Raw genomic sequence first — 23,056 nt, 5'->3', positions numbered from 1 at the left:
ATCAGTAGAGGCCTGAATGTTCAGTTCAGCAGGTAGCTGCTCCATCTGTGAGCTCACGGAAGACATGAATGAATCTTGCCATTTAGCAAGGTCGCTAAATCCTGAGCTAAGAGCCGTAAGACGGTCTTCTTGCTGCGCTAGCTGGCGGCTATGATGGCGTACCGCCATTTGAAAAACATTTGAGTCTGCTGTAGCCATTGTTGGCCAGACTGTTTTATCAGGATTGGTAGTCAAAGATGTCTGGACACAAATGCAGGACTCAACTACACAGCTGTGGTTTTTAAGATCATTTACTGAAGGAATCAGCACAGTCCAGTAAATAAAAAGGCAGTCCAAAATCAGCAAACAAATCGGAATCATCAGGCAATAAGGCGTGGTCAAAAAAACAGGCAGTAGGTCAAAAACACTAGGAAGCAGGTAAGACAAGGAAAGCACAAGGTACAGAGCTGTAAACAATGGCACAAGGCACAACGATCTGGTAAGGAAACAGTTCAATCAGTGAAGCTTTTATACACCCTGGTGATGAGCTACAGATTAGAAACAGGTGTGTGGAAAGCTCCAGAATAGGGTGTGGCCCAAACAGTGTGCACCATCCACCACCAAAGCACAAAGAGAGGCAGATAAGAGAGATAGAGAAAGACAAAGCCCAAGCAGGAACAACCTAGCAAAGAGAAACACATACAGCAAAACAATCAAACCTAACAAAACAGAAAAAACATGATACAAAAGTCCAAATCCTTACACTGGTGTCTGTCTCTGTTCTGAGGTACTTGAATGACTGAACCTGCTCCACCATCTGACCCTAGATGCTGAGTGAAGATGGTGTTTTGTCTGTGCCCCCACAGCACAGCTCCTTTGTCTTAGAGATGTTCATTAGTTGTCACATGTAACCAGACCAATCTGACGTGACACATCACACCTCGCACAACTGCCATGAAATTAGCTTTTTTTATACATGTCTATTTTATTTATTCTTGTTTCTGGTATGTTTGATTTATGTGTCTTTTTGGTAATGTGTATTAACCCCATGGAGGGTGTAAATTACAATAAAGTTTCTTCTTCTATATGAGAATCATAACAAGTCAGAAACATGGTGTTAAGAGGAAGACTGTAAATATCAAAGATAAATAAGCAAAACAGTGAAAGTAAGGCCCTTGTTGACCATGAAGAGGTGAGTGATTACCTTCAGCTCCGCTCCACACTGAGAGCAGACGGAAGGTTAGTGACCCACAGACAGCCGAGAAGAAACACGGGCAGTAATGTTTTAGGTCAAAGTGATGACACATCACCTCCATACCGAATAGCACCCCTGCAGGAATGGAGGAGGAAATGCAACAAATACGTAGAAATGAGGGGAGTCAACTTAGAAAGACCTGAGATGGCTAAATTCTAAAGTTACAAAAAAGCCTGTGAGCTGCATGAGTTATAAACAGTGACATCTGGAATTCAGAAATATAGCATGAAGTACCAGTTAAAATTATTCACCCTCTTGACCGCTTTTTTCAGTAACAAGTCATCAAACGTGTTCATCTTTCCAAATCAGCAATCAGATTAAAGTTACTTCTGCAAGTCATTGTGCGTTACTATTTTTGCATTGCATTGAGCCGCTCTGTGTGTCCTTGCTAAGGGCCCCTTCACACATAGTGCGAATTTGGTCGATTTGTACATAAAGTGCGCATGAAGCAGGAATTGTATGCAAAACATGTAAAATTGTAGCTGTTTCCAATGCCTTGTACACCTGTTGCTACAACTATTTGTGCACACCAGTAGCTGAAAGACAGAGTGTGCCCTGTGAGAGACCACTGAACCCTCTCGCCGCAGGTATCAACCAAATTCCAGGTGGTCATTTTTTTCTGCATAAATAAACATTTATTTTATTCATAACATATTTCATTCTTCCTGCACAAATGCCATAGCAGGGACACATTCAGATGGAAAGGGGGCGTAGGCGGGGAGCCCCCCCAACACCCCTAGATTAAAGGTCCACTTTTGAAGGTTTTTTTACTAATACTATTACTAATACTACTTATAATAATAATAATAATAATAATAATAATAATAATTTCAACAACTAAAATGGGTAGAGAGAATTTAAATGTTAGAAAAATGTTAAAGAATTTAATAGTTACATTTATATACAATGTAGTTTACAAGTGTTCCTGTTACAGTGCTATCAACAGTTAAATATGAGGTCAAGAAAGACTGACTTATGAAACAAGTATTTATGTTGATTTAAGTCAAGAAAGGGTGAGTATAAAGTGAGTATTGGCAAAACAAGTTATCATTTTCATGTTGAGATGGCAGGGGGGTGTTGTCAGCAGCTGCTGAAAGTAACTAATAAAGTAACTACAACCCGAACTGATAAACATTATTGTTTTCATGCAAATTTTTGCTCATTTTGAAATGGATGCCTGCAGTACATTTCAAAAAAGTTGGGACAGTGGTATGTTTACCACTGTTACATCACCTTTCCTTCTGACAACACTTGAAGCGTTCTGGAACTGAGGACACTAATTGTGAGTGGCATGATAGGTTATAAAAGGAGCACCCCCAAAAGGCTCAGTTGTTCACAAGATAAGATGGGGCGAGGATCACCACTATGTGAACAACTGTGTGAAAATAGTCCAATAATTTAAGAACAACATTTCTAAACGTTCAATTGCAAGGAATTTAGGGATTCCATCATCTACAGTCCATAATATAATCAGAAGATTCAGAGAATCTGGAGAACTTTTTACACATAAGCGGCAAGGCCGAAAACGAACACTGAATCCCCGTGACCTTCAATCCCTCAGGCGGCACTGCATTACAAACGACATCATTGTGTAAAGGATCTTACCGCATGGGCTCAGGAACACTTCAGAAAACCATTGTCAGTTAACACAGTTCATTGGTACATCTACAAGTGCAAGTTAAAACTCTACCATGCAAAGCGAAAGCCATACATCAACAACATCCAGAAACACCGTCGCCTTCTCTGGGCCCAAGCTCATTTGAAATGGACTGATGCAAAGTGGAAAAGTGTGCTGTGGTCTGAGTCCACATTTCAAATTGTTTTTGGAAAACATGAACGTCGTGTTCTCCAGACAAAAGAGGAAAAAGACCATCCAGATTGTTAACAAAGCTCAAAAGCCAGCATCTGTGATGGTATGGGGGGGTGTTAGTGCCCATGGCATGGGCAACTTATTCATCTGCAATGGCACCATCAATGCGGAAAGGTAAATCCAGGTTTTGGAGCAACACATGCTGCCATCCAAGCGACATCTTTTTCAGGGATGTCCCTGCTTATTTCAGCAAGACGATGCCAAGACACATTCTGCATGTGTTACAACAGTGTGGCTTTGTAGTAAAAGAGTGCAGGTACCAGACTGGCCTGCCTGCAGTCCAGACCTGTCGCCCATTGAAAATGTGTGGCGCATTATGAAGCACAAAATACGACAACAGAGACCCCGGACTGTTGAACAACTTAATCATACATCAAGCAAGAATAGGAAAGAATTCCACCTGCAAAGCTTCAACAATTAGTGTTGTCAGTTCCCAAACACTTATTGAGTGTTGTTAGAAGAAAAGGTGATGTAACACAGTGGTAAACATACCACTGTCCCAGCTTTTTTGAAACATGTTACACTGTTGCAGGCATCCATTTCAAAATGAGGAAATATTTGCACAAAAACAATAACGTTTATCAGTTTGAACATTAAATATCTTGTCTTTGTGGTATTTTCAATTCAATATCTGTTGAAGAGGATTTGCAAATCATTGTATTCTGTTTTAATTTACATTTTGCACAATGTCCCAACTTCAGTGGAATTGGGGTTGTAGTACTATAACTTAGTTACATTATTGATTACTCAATTTTAAAAGTAACTCACTTTTTCAAGGAGTAATCAATAATTGGATTACTTTTTCAAAGTAACTGTGGCAACACTGGTGGCCAAGTGATTAGTGTGCTTGTTTTCAGTGTGGAAGGTTCCCAGTTCAAACCCCACCCTTGTCACATTTCTCTATATAATGTGGAGTTGTGTCAGGAAGGGAATCTGGTGTAAAACATGCCAAATCAACATGCAGATCCACTTTGGATCTGCTGTGGTGACCCTGAGTGAAAACAAGGGAGCACCCGAAGGCACTTACGATATTTCATCAAAATTTAAATGTCAAAGCGTCTTCATAAAATAATTTTTATCATTGTGCTCTTTAATCTCCTGGGGACGGCTATAAATAATAACAAATAAAATGTGATTTTTTTTTTGTTTGTTTTATTTGTTTATATGTTATTCTAGTTGTGGTGGGTAATGGTGTGTAGGTGACTGTGGTGTTAAAATACAGAGAAATGATGGTTGATACCATTAGTGCAAATAACATTTGATTGAAATGCCTGTTGCTGCCTGTTTGTGTGTTGTTGAATAAAGAGTGGCCTCTGGAGTACGGGCCAAGTGGTAAAAGTGGGGTACAGCACTCTGTGGGATGGTGGGTGGGTGCAGTGGGGAACAGCCCTTTGAAGAGCAGCCAGGCAGCCATGCAAGAAATTACATGACATCTGGAGGGCAGACCAGAGTCTTCAGCAGAGTTGACCCTCCAAAGAAATGGCTAGAGGGAAGTAACAAGGATAAGAGTCAAGTCGGATGGTCTAGTCACCAACCCGAAAAAACACTCAGGATAACTACTGCACACCATGCCTTGGAGAAGTGTGCTGGCTCTTGGACACCTTGGAAACAGGAACAGGAGAGGTGTGCAGCCCATGGCTGCCTCAGAGAATGGAACAGGAGCAGAATATGAGCATAGGTCCTTGGGGACCCTGGAGAGAGGAACAGGAGTAGACTTGGCTCCTGCAACTGTGAAAGGAGAGAGATCTGCAGTGTCTGTAGCTATCACCAGAGCAATCTCTGGAGTGTCAGCAGCTGTATGGAGTGAGTTCTGGGGACTCAGAAGCTGAGAGCTATAGTAACAAGTGGGAGTGGGAGGCTGCAACTCAAGCCTTGTCAATGGATGAGATGCATGGTTGAGTCTTTTTCTAAGCCCAGAGTGCTGTTTCATCTGGTGGTAGACTTAGACCCTTAGACAACTAAAATAGGGCTCAGTTGCAATGATTGACTTCATGTGTGGGAGGTTGCAGCAATGACTGAAATGTTGGAAGTTTCAGTGGTGGTGGGTGTGTAGACTTGGTGACGGACAATTTATGAATGGACTCTGTGTTGGCTGGCTGTGTAAGGGCCCGGTCCCACCAGTATTTCGGAAGATTTCCATATGAAATGCGCAAAAAAGTGGTGCATACTCGCCTAACATCCACAATATCCATGAAACATGCGTGTATGAGTTGGCCGACGTCCGCGATCAGAGGCACATATATCCGCAGCCAGGATTCTTGAGCTGCTCAAAAATGTGGATGCAGACGACAGCCGCATTACATCGGCACTGCATATCCGCTGATATCCACAACTGACGGGGTGGTGCGGCTTGGCGGCAGACCGGGACAGTGTGGAAAACGGATATAAAGCATGCGCATCACGTCCTTATCACGGTCACAAATGGGATGTCGTGCATGCAGACAGAGTGGCCATGAATAAAGCGTGTGCATCACGTCTGCTTTGCATCTGATATGTGACCATATGTGGATGCATTACAAACACATAAATGCCGGTCATCACCAGCCCAACTGTGGATATTGACAGATGTAGCTATGGATTTCCAAAGACGTGGTGTGATAGTCACTGCCATCCAACAGCATACACTCCAACTCGCCCAAGACCTGCATGTGCTCCAGAGGTGGATGAGAAGGCACAGAACAACACAAAGGGCTTTGTGGGTGAGGCCATGGATTGGTAGGAGACCGGACATGGGCATGTATAACAGGCTGATGGTGGAACTGTGTAACGAGGATCCACGTGCCTTCCAAAATTTCATGAGGATGCCTGCAGACATGTACAATGAACTGGTGAACCGGCTCACTCCCAGACTGACCAGGCAGAGGACCAACTTCAGACCCAACCTGGAGCCAGGTCTCGAGGTAGCAGTAACCCTGGGCCACATGGCCTCAGGTACAAGGTACAGGGACATGTAGTACGCCTGGAGGGTGCCACACAACACACTCAGCAAGGTGGTCAGAGAGGTATGGGAGGCCATAGTGGAGGAGTACCTGGATGAGCTGATGACCTGCCGCACCACTGAAGCAGGATGGCAGCACATTGCTGATGAGTGGCTGCAGCAGTGAAATTTCTCTCACACCATCGGTGCCATTGATAGAAAACATGTGGCATGCAAAGCTCCCCCCAACACAGGCTCTGAGTACTACAACTACAAGGGCTACTTCAGCATCATATTGCTTGGCATGGTCAGCTTAGACTACAGGTTCCTCTGGGCTGATGTATCAGGTAATTGCACTGCATCAGATGCCCAGATATACAACCACAGTGAGCTGAACCAAGGTTTAGAGCACGGCAACATCAGTGATTGGCCACGTCCAGACCCCCTGCCCAATGACACACAGGACGTGCCCTACTTCACTGTGGGTGATGATGTCTTCTTCCTGAGGACATACCTGATGAAGCCATACAGCACCAGGAACCTGAGCAGGGAGGAGCGCATCATCAACTACAGGTTGTCAAGGGCACGAAGGGTGGTGGAGAGTGCGTTTGGGATCATGGCCAATAGATTTCAGGTACTGCTCACCGCCATGCAGCACCATGTGGACACAGTCAGGATCATTGTGAGGGCATGTATCCTGCTCCACAACCTCATGCGCACCTGCTACCCAGTCCTGCAGAACAGGCTTTTGGATCATCAGCTGCAAGATGGGGAATGGAGGAGGGGCGAGAACCTTGCTGACACTGTGGATATCCAAGCACCCAACAGGGCTTCTAAAGCAGGCAAGATGCAGTGCTACCTGATCAAACACTGGTGCAATTCACCTGCTGGTGCCGTAGCCTGGCAAGACAGGATGGTGGACCTGGTGTAAAGACAGACCCTCAAACCCTGAAGACACACCGTTACAGTTCACCACCTCCCTGATGTATTCATTGTTAGGTTGTAATGTTGGATGTTATCTCCATGTATTGGTCACCACTTTACATAAAAGTATATTATTATTCACAATCCGTCCTTTGTAATACATATGTGCTGATGGACTATGTGAACATAGCATGTGAGGTGTGCATCATTGTTACATCATGAGCACAATTAATGGTCCTGCTTCAACATATGTCTAAATAGGTGGTCACAAGGAAGGCAGACTGACATCCCCCATCCACTGAGTGACAGGTTCAGGAAGCCAGCCAAGACGTCATGTGTCGACTCAAACACATGTGACACAGTGTCTGCTGGAGGTCTTGGCCGGTCAGTGGCACTGCTGGTACCTGACAGGTACTGGGGGAAGGCAGGTGGCTGTGGCAGCTGGAGCCACTGTGGTGGCAGGTATTGGGGGAAGGCAGGTGGCTGTGGCAGGTGGAACTGCTGTGATGGCTGGTATGGGGGGGGGGGTAGGCGAGTGGCTGTGGGTGCTGGTGCTGGGGGTACGACTGGTACACGCCCTCAGAAGGTGCGCACAGGGACTGGCTTGGCCTGGGTGTTGCGGGATGTATGGAGGGCAGCTTGGCAGATGGGGAGGAGAAGGTGGTGTTGGGGTCGTGCAGTAGGGTGCTGATATTCCTCACCATGGCGCTGTACTGCTGCTCGGGGACCCCTGTCAGTGTGTCCGACACATAGGTAATGAAGGGCTCCCTGGGTGAGGACAGCTTCCTGCCAACAAGCTGGGCCAGCAGCTTGGTGCTGGCCTTCATGCTGTTCCAGATCTCTCTCAAGCAGTCCTCCTCAGCATCTGGGCGTCTCCTCTTTGTTGGCCGGCTGCTGCCACTTTTGCTGTGGCATGCACCTTTTGAGGCCTGTGCTGCGGTCCTCTTGATGTTGGAGAGCTGCCCTTCAGCCTCGACCTCCTCGTCAAGGTCGGCTGCGTGAATGGGGACACTCAGCCTCAGATGCAGCGTCCACAGCATCAAGGTCAGCGTCACGAGGCAGCTTTAGGTATAACCACATTAATTACAGGTCCATGGTGTTGCATCATACATGCAATGTACATAGAAGGGAAAACATAACATAAATAGCACAACCAAATGACATATCACACGTTGTGGGACATTACTTATGGGTTTCATGGGTGCGGTGTCTCAGTTCCCCCTCATAGAACGCACATGTCTGCAGCACATACTTCTCCCTGTCTGTGAGCTTTTTTGCAGCCTGCCCCGACTTCGCCTTGTGTAACTTCACATACCACGTATGCGTCCCCCTCCACCACCCCGTGTCAAAGGACTCATTCAGCTCCCTCCCTTTCTCCTCCCACATGGTCTTCTTCCTGTTCATGTCCTTGAACAGCCTGTGTCCCCTTCTCCACAGCAGCTCGTTGTCCTTCAGCCACTTGAACACAGCGTCCTCCTGTTCTGGTAGGAGCATGAAATGATTCCTTGCCTTTCTCGCTGGCTGCTGGTCCGCTGCCTTCTCTGTGTGCTTTGTTTCCTTGCCCTTCCCCCTCCCAATAGACGACCAAGTAGACCATGGCCCACATGCATCTCCGGCATCACTAAGGCCAGGAACGTCCTCCAGGACCTACTCGACAGCAGTGGCTTCGGGTGGTGGGGTGGGAGACCGGGCCCTAACTGTTGGTAGAGGTGGTGGGGTGGGATATGGAGCCCTGTCTTCCGCAGCTGTTGCGGCCTTCTGCCTCCTCCTCCCACGTTTTGTCCGTTTCGGCATGTCATTGCTGTGGTGGTACTGTGAATACTGATTCCGGCAGGCCCGTTTGCGCTTCCTTTATGTCCGCAATGCAGATGCCGCACACATGCAGTTCCCGCCACACGTGCGCACTGCACCCCCAATGCATCCATTATACTTCGTATAATGTGTCCGATCCGTTTCCTTAATACATGCGTTATACATCTGTGATTGGGCATTGTATGTCCGCAATGGCCGAAATACATTCCGCAACATTTACCAGCTATACCCCTCATGGGAGAGCCTCCGCGGTTGCATTTGCTTCTATTCCATGTTATATCCGCTTTTATTCATCATATATTCGATATGCATTCATGATATATCCGTAATCCACCCCGGGACATTTGTCATTTCCGGCCACCTTTGTTGCAGATGCCAACGGCTGCCCGACTTTTGTGTACTCATTTCATGCACAATTGATCCTCTCTGCAGTGGGACCGGGCCCTAAGGACTGACTGTAGTGCTGCGATTAGCTACGAGGTCTGTTAGAAAAGTAACGGACCTTTTTATTTTTTCAAAAACTATATGGATTTGATTCATGTGTTTTTACGTCAGCCAAGCTTGAACCTTCGTGCGCATGCGTGAGTTTTTCCATGCCTGTCGGTTGCGTCATTCGCCTGTGGGCAGGCTTTGAGTGAGCACTGGTCCACCCCCCTTGTCGTTGTTTCATTGCGAGGAAATGGCGGAATGATTTGGGCTTTTTTATCCATCAGAATTTTTTCAGAAACTGTTAGAGACAGGCAGCTGGAAACCATTCGAAAAATGTATCTGGCTTTCGGTGAAAATTTTATGGGCTTCACAGAGAATGAGTGTTACTACAGCTTTAAGGACGGCCCACAATGGCGCATGGCGCGCCGCACTCCGAGTCACCATCGAGAGGCAGAAACCACCACATCATTTCTAAACGGATCGCTGTGTGGAGCCGGGACCATCGTGAGCAATTTCTCTGGTTATCACAAGAGCTGGACATCAGCCATTTTCCGGCAGATTTCACTTTTAACAAGAGATTTTGTCATGGAAAGCTGCGCGGAGGCTTCGTGCGTCACAACCGATTCGCTGATGAAGCGAGACAAAGGAACACCTCCGTTTCGGAGTGCCAGAGGACAAGTTGGGACATGCCCAGCTCTCCACAATATCTATTATACTCACTCGACTGGTAAGCACTGAAAGCCGAGATAGGCAATATAGTGGCTTTACTTCCTGTCCATGGGCTTATGGGTTAATGTGATACTGTGAGCAGGTAATTCAAGGAAAATGATGTGAGATAAAGGATAAAGAAGATAGAGCTACAGGATGAGTAAAGGAACACAACATAGATTATGGCCCCTTCACACATAACATGACGTTGGTCGAAAGATGCAGAAACCAGCTGAAAAAGGACACACAAAAAACGAATTGGCGAACAGAATTCGAGCTGCTGTTGGGAGAGACACACGGTCAGACAGGCATGAATGATCCTACGGAAATGGTTTTGTGCACGATTGTGAGCACATGCACGAACACAGTGTGAGCACGTGAGAGGTGTGATACCACATTGCGCTCACACAGCAGCAGAAGCAATCACATGTTGTTCATTGACGAATATGTGTAAGGACAAAATAATGAGTGCACAGAACATAAGAACAATGAATGTACTGATTAAATGTATGACAATGATACTACTGGTAATGATTGTTCTCACTGTAAAAACAACAACCCCCCCCCCCCCCCCCCCCCCAAAAAAAAAGAAAAAAGCAATTTACTGTTTTGGCACTCTGGTAAAACAGTTTCCTTTGGGAGTAACAAAGTTATTATTCTTATGTGTAATTGATGCCCGATGACTTGACAGTCTGTGTTGGAAATGACAAAACAAATGGATATCGTTTTACCTGTTAAACTAATTAATTCCTGTTATAAAAAGCAGACAATACAAGAATTATCCTCCTGCTCTTCCTTTTTGTACATGAGCCATGGACATAAACAAGGAAATAATGTACTGACATAAATGAAGCCATGCACTCATATCATGAGACACATCAGCCTTTTCCACGTGTTCAGCTGTCCTGCTTGTGGCACACCGAAGGACACCACGTCATGTGGACTATTACTCACGTGGTGGATGTGATACTTGGCTCACTTGCCATTCACATGATCAGATGGATATTTTCACATGGGGCAGCCTGGCTGATGGTGACCAGTGTGCACTGAGGCACTGGTGACCACGTTGCAAAAGGTGATATGTGTTTTTATTTATGTGAGGGCAGCCCGCTGATACACACGCATCGTGGTGGTGTGTTGAGAGGTTATGTTCTGCATAGCAGGATATGTGTTCACCAGCTGTGTGCAGTGATGATGCAGAGGTCAGGTGCAGCTTTGTCTGCATGCTCATCGGCGTATGCTGAGCATGATCTTTTGTTTTGATTTTTCCACATTTGCACACAATCATACACCAGGACCACCGCGTGCTCCAACCACCTATGTGCCCTGGGGCACATAGGTGGTTGGAGCACGCGGTGGTCAGTTGGAACAGTGCAAACAGCCAAGGACCACTGTCACTGGCTGTGGGCCATGATCAGCTCCCTCCCTGCTTGATTGCAAATGACAGCCAATCCATGATTTACATGTCAACCACGGTCCCGACAAACACATAACTGTAGTGGGTGTGTACACGTGTGATCATGTCAATCAATAAGGACATCACATCATCGACAAGCGACACGTCCACCGGTTGGGTGCGGCAACATGCTCACATAAATGGGCTCACGGTTCCAGGCTGTGGGCAATTGAGCTGCCCACGCTGATCTTTCTGTGAGGCTGTCACTCAGTCTGTCGACAGACCGTGTGGACGTTGCAATCATGTCACGTGACATACCTGTCTGCTCAGATGGATCACTGGGTGACTGCTGTGACACCCAGCCAGCCTGAGTTTTTATTTTTATTTCTTTTGTGGTGGTGTAGGATTGCTGCTGACCAGTGAATCCACCTCCAACAAGACATGCTGGATTTGCAAAGATGTTTCACAGCTGTCAGCTGTTCCATCATGGACATGACAGCCATCCAGCAGTTTGTACAGCACTGACAGCGATCACACTGCACTATGGCCACTGTTCGAGCCTTTGCAACCTCAGCTGCATCTCGACTATAGGTTTGTGGTGTGGGGGGGGACCGACACACTCACATGCCATCTGTGTTGTGGGGGGGAGCAGACTGCACACGCACACACCATTTGAGTTTGGGGGGACACACACAGCATATTCGCATGCTATTTGTGTTGCTTGGGGGGGTGGAATGGCACACTCACATGCCATTTGTTTTGCTTGGTAATGGTACCCTAGCGGGGCACTTAGAAAATGTGGGGCCATTTGCACAGTCAGCTCGAAAGCAATTGCCTGCTCTTGACCTTCGTGTTGGCATTGTGAATGGCCCCACCTTTTCTAAGTGCCCCACAAGTGGTGTTGGATGTTCGTGGGTGGCACCTGCACTCCGGTTCACTCCAGCTGAGAGTGGGTCGAATGGCCACTTGCCCGGAATTCAGCCAGGGTTTGATGTGACCAATTTTTTTTCGAAAACCTCCACGGCCAAGGCATGATTTGTCCGACCTGCATACGACATGCTATTCAAATGTTGTGAGAATGATCAGATGGCAGTGGGACCTCATCTTGCCCACCATTTGAATGAGTTTCTGGCGCAAGCTACACGCAAATGAGTGCATGTGCTGTGGCCACATGGTTGTGGCGACTGCTTCAGGAGGTGTTCCAGGCGCTTCCGAAATTTCATGAGTGGCATTTGAATCCTCTTCTGTGCGCCAATCGACCTCAGTCATGTTATGCGTGATGGGGCCCTTAAGCTTTAAAATGAAAACTGAACATTGGCAGTGCAACTTAACTCCAGCAGCAAAAAGAAGGGAATCCTGAGTGACTGCTACTGAATATCCAATAAGTCTCTCACCGCTGACAGGAGCTCCGAAGCAGCTCGCTACACCCACAGTTGCAGCTACAACCAGCATTTGTCCTGCAGAACTTTCCTATAAAACATATATATATATTAATCACATTATATCTTGCAAAATACTTAGTGATTTAATTTTCATTCTCACCCTTTCAGAGCTCAGAAAGAATAAATAAATGCATAAAAATCACACCGTTGGGGAGCACAGGATTTGGACAATCACAAGTTTGTAATTTTGCTTCTGTTCACTACTGCAAGGAGTGAAGATGAAACAATCAACATTTGCTTGTGTTGACATTTCACCTTTAATTTAAGGAGTTAAACAAAAGCATCACACTAACCATTTAAGAATTATAGCCATTTGTTTACATCGTGTGTCCATTTTCAGAGCTCATAAATAATCAGACACACTAAATGTAAGGATTATTTTTCATTCAAATAATTACTTTTACAGCATGCTTTCCACTCAAAAACCAGGGGATGGATACGTGAACATTCAAGGCCAAAAATATATCTTGCTCTTCATTTACATCAACAATTAAGAAATATAAACAGATTCACCCGAAGATGAATCTGTTTTTAAAAGTTTGTCCTACTTATATGCCTTTGTGATTTGTTGATTTAAAAGATGTCAGCATTTATCATTGTTGAGTTATTGTGTTAAAAGGTCACAGACTCATCTATCTGCCTGTCTGTCCATCTGTCCCTCACTGCATTTTTTAGGTTACAGGCCTTGGCATGTACACTAAAAGCCTCTGCTTTCCTGAAGCTTAGATAAAAGCTTCTGAAAGATGAACTCCCAATGCTCCAGAAGTGCACTTGAGTGTGTATTTGTGTGTGAATGGGGCCACAAAATATGCTATAGAAATGTACTGGGGAATCTTTGGGTGTATTTAAGGTGCATTATTGAATTTAAGAAGTAGTAGCAGTAAGTTCTATACAGGCCCTCAAACACCAGGCTGTTGTTTTTCCCCAAATATGATAGCATGAAAGCGAGGACAGTCTATATATGATGAGATATCAGTCCATTACGACTAAACTCATCAGCTGAAGCCTGTACCACGGGCATGCCCAACCAGTCGATCGAGGCACAGGGTCAAGACGTCGTGAGGAGCTACAGTGGAGAGCGAGGCGAGCGTACAATGGCGGAGGCAAAAAGATCAAAACTTATCATTTTCATCCAGAGTGGGAGGAAGATTATTTTTTCATGTATTCAAATGGCAAATCCATCTGCCTTATCTGCAATGCAAACGTGGCATTACGGAAGAAAGGGAATTTGGAGCGTCATTTTAAGACGATCCACAAGAGCTACGATGCTAGCTTCCCAGCTAATTCACCTCTTCATGCCCAAAAAGTGCAGGGATTGAAAATCCCGCTTGCAGCACAACAGGCCTTTTTCCCCCGGCCAAATACCACCAGTAAGGCTGCAACCATAGCTTCTTATCGTGCCAGCCGTGTTCTGGCAAAAAGAAAGAAATATTTCAAGGATGGTGAGATTATGAAAGAAGCGTTCACGGAAGCTGCAGATGTGCTCTTTGCCGATTTTAATAATCAGAAGGAGATTGTGTCTGCTATTCAGGATGTGCAGCTCTCAAGAAAGTCTGTTACACGCGATGTGAGTTAATGGTGGAGGATATTGAACGGCAACTGAGGAATGATATTGAGGCATGTGAGTGTTTTTTCTCTGCAATTCGATGAATCCACTAATACTGTGGACGTGGCTCAGCTATGTGTTTTTATTAGAATGGTTTTTGACAACATGAATGTAAAAGAACTGCTGACAATTTTGTCTTTGAAAGGACACACGAGAGGCACAGATATTTTTCAGGTTTTTATGGAATTTGTTAATAAGAGCCAGCTGCCCCTCTACAAACTCATTCCCATAACCACCAACGGGGCTCCAGCGATGGTTGGATGTACTACTGGGTTCATCAGATTGTGCAAACAGTGTGAATCTTTCCCAGACTTCCTGAATTACCATTGCATAATTTACCAGCAAGGGTTGTGTGGGAAGATTTTAAATATGGAAGATGTGGCCAACAAAACTACTTGTTCTGTTCGAGCCAGGAGTCTGCAGAGGAGATTATCTCGTGCACAGCTGGAGGAGACAGGTGCAGAACACACAGATCTGCTGCTGTATGCAAATGTTCAATGGCTCAGCCAAGGGAAATTTCTGGAACAGTTTTCTCAGTTGTTGCCTGAAATTAAAGAATTTCTGAAACATTCAACTCATGCTGAATATGCACAGCTAGAAGACAGTCAGTTGCTCTTGGATTTAGCCTTTCTTACTGATCTGACCGACAAGCTCAATAACTTGAATCTAGAACTGCAGGGTAAAGACAAACGCATCATCAACATGATCAGCTCCATGAACACATTTAAAAGCAAGTTACACTTGCTATCGAGCAGGTTGCAACAGTGTGATCTACGAAACTTTCCACACATGGATGCAGAACTTAAGTGTCAAGGCAAAGACTGTGTGGAGCTTGAGAGTGCAAGTTATGCTGAGCAAGTGCAGAGCATCTTGTCAGAATTTGACATGCGCTTTACTGATTTTGCTTCCATTGAGCCTGTTCTCACTTTTCTCTGTTTTCCATTTGGGAAAAATATTGATATGGACTGTATAACATCCAAAACAGAATCACTCTTCAACCTGGATAGCTGTGCTTTTGAGACTGAGATCCTCACACTGAAAAATGACATTGAGATCAAATCCAGAGCAACACCTAGGTTAAACGTCCAATTTTGGAATCTAATGCAGAAAGAGAAATACCCCAACCTCAGACAAACTGCACAGAATTTGGCTGCACTTTTTGGATCAGTAGTAGAGAAGCTTAAATCTTCGACTGGACTGGGTTGCTTGACGTGAGGACGTTTCGCTTCAAATCGCAGAAGCTTCCTCAGCTAAAATTCTTGCTCTGGTAGTCTGACTTCTGTCTTGACTCTTGTAGAGAAGAATAAACATAAGCCACAAAAGCTGGAGTTTTAAACCTAACCAGACCCCTCCTACCGAGAGGCAGACTACTATAGGCTAGTGACTAAACAATAGCTCTAATTAGCAAAATTGTGTTGTGCTCTAGTTAGCACCCTCCTAATGACAGGGCAGCTGTCCTTCCTAATGATGAGACAGATACCTCTCCTAATGGCTTTTTGGATCAACTTATCTGTGTGAATCTACCTTTTCACACATGAAAATCATCAAGTCAAAATACAGATCCAGCATGACAGATGACCTGCCTGTTTACAGCTGGCAGTCAGCTCCTACTGTCTGGATTACGAAAGGCTAGCTGCCTCCTCTCAGGGCCAGAAGTCCCACTAAGGTAGGGAACAACTTTTCCAACTTGAATTAAGGATTGTATTATTCGAGTTGTTTGTTGTATTGTTACAGGCCAGTCCTAGGCCTACTTTTGCTTATTGTTTGCACTATGCACATTTACTGCAATAATGTATCATTACTGTTAAAACTTCATATTTGTGCCAGAAAATAGTGTTATTGTATTGGTGCATAATAAACTGCGGCTATGCTATGGTGTTCAATATGGCTTGGTAGATCTCGATACACTGTCAACTTTAAAAGTAGATCTCGGTTCAAAAAAGGTTGGGCACCCATGCAGTACCTATTTACAGACTGTTTATGATCACTCATTCATTGGGTTCAAAGCATCAGTGTCCTGTCTGATGAGCACAGATACTTTTATGTCATCAACTGTGTGACTGCCTAAGATTCAGTAGATGTTCTCTGAATGGGATTACTTGCTGGATGGTCTTGTATGTCTAGAGAATAGGTTTATGAATTACAGTGTTTTTGGTCCTTGAGTCAAAGAAGTGAAGTAAGCACATTTTGGTGGTTACTGAAATGTGTTCTAAAAGTTTTCCTGTTATTCCATACAAAAAGCAAACAAGCAAAAAAAACAAAAACAAAAACAACAAAAAAAAACAAAACAAAACAAGATGACTTACTTTTTATGTCATTCCTTACAAGTACCAATTTCACATTATGACGTCATTCAGGTGTGATGTGGAAAGCCATTTGAATTCTGGCAGCTCTCTTATATTGGTTGGAAAATATTTAGCAAAGTGAAGTTATGTGCTCTTTTTCAGGGCACCTTCTAGTTTTTGTGAAAACTGAAAATTGTAAAACATGTAAGGCTTAAAATAACTTATAAGTGACATCATTTTTTAATCGAACCCCACTACCTCCTCATTTCCTTGAATTAGAGAGCAGAGCTTGTTCAGGTAGTCTCCCATCATGGTGGACAGGTGCACAAATGGACCCTGATGTCAAGACACAATTAGAGAAAATTCAGTTTATCAACAGATGACAGAGATCAAGGTCTAAATTATTTCTTTTTTTTAATCAGTAAATGAATTATGTTATAAATATGTGGCTCCCTCTTTTTTGCCAGATCACTCCAACAATGTGATGGATGCTAATCCACCTTTTTCCAACCACTTCCAAAATTAATTAAAAATTAGTATCTTACAGTCTCTCTCGCAGATATATATATATATATATATATATATATATATATATATATATATATATATATATATATATATATATATATATATATATATATAATATATTCATGCCTCTGGTTTGTGTTCCAAGCCAGATACAACCTTTTCTATCTTAGATTTAAATAAATGGTTAAATAAATAAATATCATGTCATAGCTTTTCCTTTCTATCTTGGGCCATACAAAAAAAATCAAATTGTCTCTTCGGGCCCAACCCTGTCATGGGTCATGTTCTGATGTTCTGATTTGATCTCATTGTTTTCCTCTGCATTTTTCTGTTTCTGGCCATATTCTCGGTATTATTCTGTTTTTAGTGTTGTTTTTCGTGGGTTGATGTTATCTGGCTAATTCTCTCTCAGTATAACTATGCTCTGCTACTTTTACTTCGATGGTTCTTCCACGTTCGTTCAGTGTAGTGTAACCCTTGTATGGTATTCGGGTCAAATTGACCCATTTCAAATTTTTACAAGAAGAAAATTGGTACAAGTGAAGCAGCAGGACCTTCGTGGCCGGGACGACGGTGGGGGATCGAACCCACACGGCTCGCACAAAAGACCGTTCCTCTACCAGCTCAGCCAAAGGGGAACTCCCCGTTAGCCAAGCTAGTGGGAACGTCTTTTCAATTGGGACCTGGGACTTTCATCCCGCTACACAAGTATACCTTTTTTTTTCCTATATGAAACTCAATGGTCTCAACTTAGTTTTTGTGATAAACATGTACAAACAACAACAAAAAAAATCTATAAATGAGCACACATGCTACTGTGCCTCACACATTTACAGTTCAGTCCAAAAGTATTTGTCCCCTTGGTATTTAGCACATTTTAATTTGTTTATGCCATTTCATCTCTCTCTCTCTCTCTCTCTCTCTCTCTCTCTCTCTCTCTCTCTCTCTCTCTCTCTATATATATATATATATATTACAAAAAAGAAATACATTTAAAAAATTATCATTCTTAAACTCAAACTGAAAGCAAATCTCTACAACTTGATATGAATTAATTCAAAATATAAAAGCCAAGAAGATGGGGTGCATAAGTAAAGGGCCCCTTTGGTATAATACCACCCCCTGTTGCAAGCATGATGCCTCAGTTATTCATCTGCATTTTATAAGATGAAAATGAGTGTTCAAGTTGATGCATTAAGAAGTTGCATTCAGAATAATAAATGTTAATGAAAACATTGTCTCACTTATTTTTTCCTAGATAAGCATGCTTTATAGCACCTATGTCTTGAGTATAGTGGATTAGTAACATCAGTTATAACTTTATGTCAAAATTAATCACATTTCCATTGATAATTACGTTCTAGCAGAGACTGATTGCAATCATTAAGCATATGTTATTGCTATTGTTTGAAATTGAGATAAAGACAATATATATTAATGGGGTATGAAGCAAAATTTTATATCAGAATCGTTTTTAAAACCCCAAATATCTCTCAGGTCAGTTTGACCCGAGGGATAACACAGGGTCCCAAAAGTGAAGACAATACAAGGGTTAACTTTAGGGTTGCCACCTTCAGAAATGAAAATAAAGGACGCCCACCACGGCGCCCACCACACCTCCACTATCTCCACCCAAGAGTGATATATTAATTTTGAACAATCATTTAGTCATACTTAAGCTTTAAGTGCTTTATTAACACAAAACTGTAATGATAAACTGTGCAGTCACTGATGTGTGCAATAATAAACAATAAATATGAAGGAAAACGGCTCATCATTTTAATCTTTAAAGTGAGGACTTTGTACTTTTAGAGGAAACAAAAATACTTGTTTGCCTGCAGTTTGCCTTGTACCGATTGCCACTAACGCTGTCAAGCCAGGGGTTCGACTCTTCCCACTCGTGTTTGAACATTTGTAAATGTTTTTGCTTCTTTGGATGTGGTGGAGTATCTCACTACAGGACCCAACGCGAGGTACAGAAATGACGTTGGCAGCCCTTAATATTCCTGTGTTTATTTTGTTCATTATTCAGTTTTGATGAGTGTGTGTGTGGGACACCTAAGAAAATATGGAACAATTTACAATCAATACGGGATGCAACAATTGTCAAATAAAGGACAATTCAGTATTTTAAGGGATTGGTGGCAACCCTAGTTAACTGTTTCTACCATTCTGGTTTCACATGCTTCCTTACTTTGTGTTTGTTTACCAGGCTATTGGGGTTTAGACCATTTCTTCAATGCCAGATTGTATGGGTTCATCCGTTCTTTTCGCATTATTATTACAGCGCTTTTTGACCCTAATGTTTGCTCTCCTGTTACAAACCTTTGTTGTTTTGGTTTGATTGCTTGGTCTGAAAACTCTTTATTGCTGGACTTGTTTTTGCATAACCCTCTGCTGCCTACCTCAGATGGACTCTGCCTGTTTTCATGACAAAGCCTGTTTGTCTGCTGCTCCATCAGAGCTATTTTAAACTGAGCTTTGTGGTATATCACCAATCCTTTAAAAACCAAGTTTATCACCCAGTTTGGTTAATACTTACTGGTTATTCTACCCAAAATGTGGTTTATTAAAGACTGTGTAAAACATCTCCAGTGATGTCAAAATGAATTCTGTATAAATAACAAGTGCTCAGATAGAGGTCTCGTACCACTTTGCCCAGGAAAAGAGTGCTCCCAGCTGACAACGTACAGATGAGCCCCAGGAACTTGGCAAACATGTTAGTAAGAGACAAATAATGAGGCATTTTGATGCCGGTCAGCATGGTTCTTACTTCTGGTATCCCTGAGCCTGAGGACAAATTAAGTGACAGCACAAATAATGTTAAAATACCTTGAGGATTTAAAGCAATCACTGTGCCACTTTATTTTTAGAAAACTTTTATTAAAAGAGGGCAGAAGTACTTCAGAGGGTTTCCAAGGACCATCAGTGCAAAATGGATTTGACATTACAAATTCAATCTGATGAAAGCTTCACATTCAGTTATGTTATAAATTAAAAAGGTTGCTTGGACAATTCCCTTTGAATAAAAGTTCAGCTATTAGCATTTGAATTACATAATTTATCCAACATCCAATTCTCAGCATTTTTAGCAGCCACCAGGGGGCACTATTGATTGATGTTGATGTTGCTCAGACCTGTGGAGAAGGGACAGATGCTGTGGGAGAATGATGACGCAACAGCACAGAGGGAAACTGGGTAAAGAGTCCAGCAGAAGAACTGCAGAAGTCTGTTTCCGTCCAGTTTTATATAAAGCCACTGGTGAGCTGCAGGTAGAGTGAGAAAAAACAAAACAAAAAACAAAAAAAAGTACAAATGATTTGGAATTATGTAAAGGTGTGCATCTAGGAAAGTTTGGTTTCAATTCAAGTGTAGTCTGGGTGTAAGGTGCAGACAGTGTTATTTGTAGGGTCATGAATGTTCTTGGGTAATGTACAACCCCAGTTCCAGTGAAGTTGGGACGTTGCATGAAATGTAAATTAAAACAGAATACAATGATGTGCAAATCCTTTTCAACCTATATTCAATTGAATACACCAGAAAGAAAAGACATTTAATGGTATGTTTACTGCTGTGTTACATCACCTTTCCTTTTAACAACACTCAATAAGCATTTGGGAACTGAAGACACTAATTGTGAGTGTCGGATTGGGTATAAATGGAGCATCCCCAAAAGGCTCAGCAAAGCAAAGATGGAGCGCAGATTACCACTTTGTGAACAACTGTGTGAAAAATAGTGCAACAGTTTAAGAGCAATGTTTCTCAACATTTATTTGCAAGGAATTTAGGGATTCCATCATCTACAGTCCATAATATAATCAGAAGAACACATGCTGCCATCCAAGCAACGTCTTTTTCAGGGACGTCCCTGCTTATTTCAGCAAGACAATGCCAAGCCACATTCTGCACGTGTTACAACAGTGTGGCTTTGCAGTAAAAGAGTACAGGTACTAGACTGGCCTGCCTGCAGTCCAGACCTGTCGCCCATTGAAAATATGTTGTTATGTGTCGGACGCAGCCCGGAGAACCGACCAGCGTTTGAAGGACCCAGTATAAAATAAGCAGAGCACGGTACGAAAGATAACAGAGTTTAATGAACATAAAAGTGCTGTGAAAAAATATAAAAGTGCGCGGTCTGGCGTGGTGGTTTTTGCGGTGCGCTCCCAGCAGCGCTAATGGTCTGGAGCCAGAACCAATTCGGACCCAAGGACCCCGCCGACACCCCCCAGGTGGCCGCGACAAACCGAGTCTGTGAAAGAAGGAATCATTATGTGAGTCCACACTCAACACACAGAGAGACCGCTCAAAGGTGTACAAACAGCAAACACTTCCTCGCTTAATTGCAAATCAGCTTCCCACCCTGCAGGCATAGAACACCCTGTTCACAAAACTCCACTGCAGTGGAAGCTGATTTAAATGACCAACAGGGACACCACATTTACTGACTGTATAAATGTTAGTCACAAAATCTAACGTACCTCAGGAAGTGTGCTGACGAGCATGAGACCTCACCCTCTCCTCTTTCACAGACCATGCATCAAACCTGGACGTTCTCTGCATCCACTGATGATGAGATGGCTCCCGAGACGACGATCTCACCCGTCTGGTCACAAGGTCGAGTCTCTGGCAAATACACACTGTGTACTCCAGTCTTAAATGCCACCATGTTCCAATCCATGTAGATGCACCACAGCTGTGAGTCCTGACGAGCCGCAGGTGATCAGGGTGAGGTCCTGATAAACTCAGCTACACAGCCACTCAGTCCCAAATGCAAGCCACCTGGAAGGAAAAACAAAAGACAGAAACAAAAAGGCAGCCAGGCCCCCCAGCCATACAACATATGTAGTGCATTATGAAGTGCAAAATACGACAACAGAGACCCCGGACTGTTGAACAACTGAAGTCGCACATCAAGCAAGAATGGGAAAAGAATTCCACCTACAAAGCTTCAGCAATTAGTGTCCTCTGTTCCCAAACACTTATTGAGTGTTGTTAGAAGGAAAGGTGATGTAACACAGTGGTAAACATACCACTGTCCCATCTTTTTTGAAATGTGTTGCAGGCATCCATTTCAAAATGAGCAAATATTTGCACAAACACAAAGTTTATCAGTTTGAACATTAAATATCTTGTCTTTGTGGTGTATTCAACTGAATGTAGGTTGAGGATGATTTGCAAATCTGTTTATATTTAAATTTTACACAACACCCCGACTTCACTGGAACTGGAGTTGTAATTCTGTTACTGTTCTGTTGAAATGTGCATGTGCCTACCTCTAAGGAGATTTGATACACTGAGGTCGATGAGGAAGCTGAGGATGGCAGTCAGGATGCCCAGAGCAGCAAAGGCGTACCACTGCATCCCACACACTGCTCCTAAAACACACCTCAGCTTCAACAGGCACGCTGTATGAACACAATTAATTCAATGTTAAACTTTGATATATATCACAGAGCACAAGATGTATTATACCTATAAATGTAGATTTTAAATCCCATGAACATCTTCAAAATGTTTTTCACAAATGTGTTATGATCTCAAGTTTTATTGGAAATAATAATACATTGTTATTCAACAGTAATTATTCCCCTATAGTGTCACAGTATAGCAGGTTAGGGTTTTTAGACTACCTCAGTCTCTCTCATGTTGCTCTTTGCCCGTATGTCTTCAGGTGTTTACTAAGTCTGCCCACGTTCATGTTTCCTAGTATTTTCTTTATTGCTGTCCTGATTCATGTTCCAGTGTTCGTTGTCTTCGTTGAATTTGTTTGCTTGGTTTGTTTCCCTGTGTACAAACCTTGCTGCCTGTTTCACTGTCTCTGCTGCTGCCTCGTCCCTAATGTACATCTGTGCTTGGCTGAGGGAACACCTATGAATTTGACATTGGCCTGCCTCAAGTTTCTGGT

At 43.4% G+C, this 23,056-nt stretch overlaps 1 protein-coding gene across 1 annotated transcript in view; it reads right to left on the bottom strand.

Moving 5' to 3' along the window:
* Nucleotides 1–22,849, bottom strand: part of clcnk (chloride channel K) — a 101,909-nt gene extending 79,060 nt beyond the window's left edge. The window contains 7 exon segments of the mRNA XM_034171465.1: nt 1,184–1,309; nt 12,685–12,760; nt 16,882–16,959; nt 19,802–19,941; nt 20,289–20,417; nt 22,425–22,556; nt 22,831–22,849. Of these exon segments, the coding sequence (XP_034027356.1) occupies nt 1,184–1,309; nt 12,685–12,760; nt 16,882–16,959; nt 19,802–19,941; nt 20,289–20,417; nt 22,425–22,556; nt 22,831–22,849 (700 nt within the window).
* Nucleotides 22,850–23,056: the final 207 nt, after the last annotated feature.

The sequence above is a fragment of the Thalassophryne amazonica genome, chromosome 6, assembly GCF_902500255.1.
Source record: "Thalassophryne amazonica chromosome 6, fThaAma1.1, whole genome shotgun sequence".
NCBI lineage: Eukaryota > Metazoa > Chordata > Actinopteri > Batrachoidiformes > Batrachoididae > Thalassophryne > Thalassophryne amazonica.
This window is presented reverse-complemented; position numbering and strand designations above follow the sequence as displayed.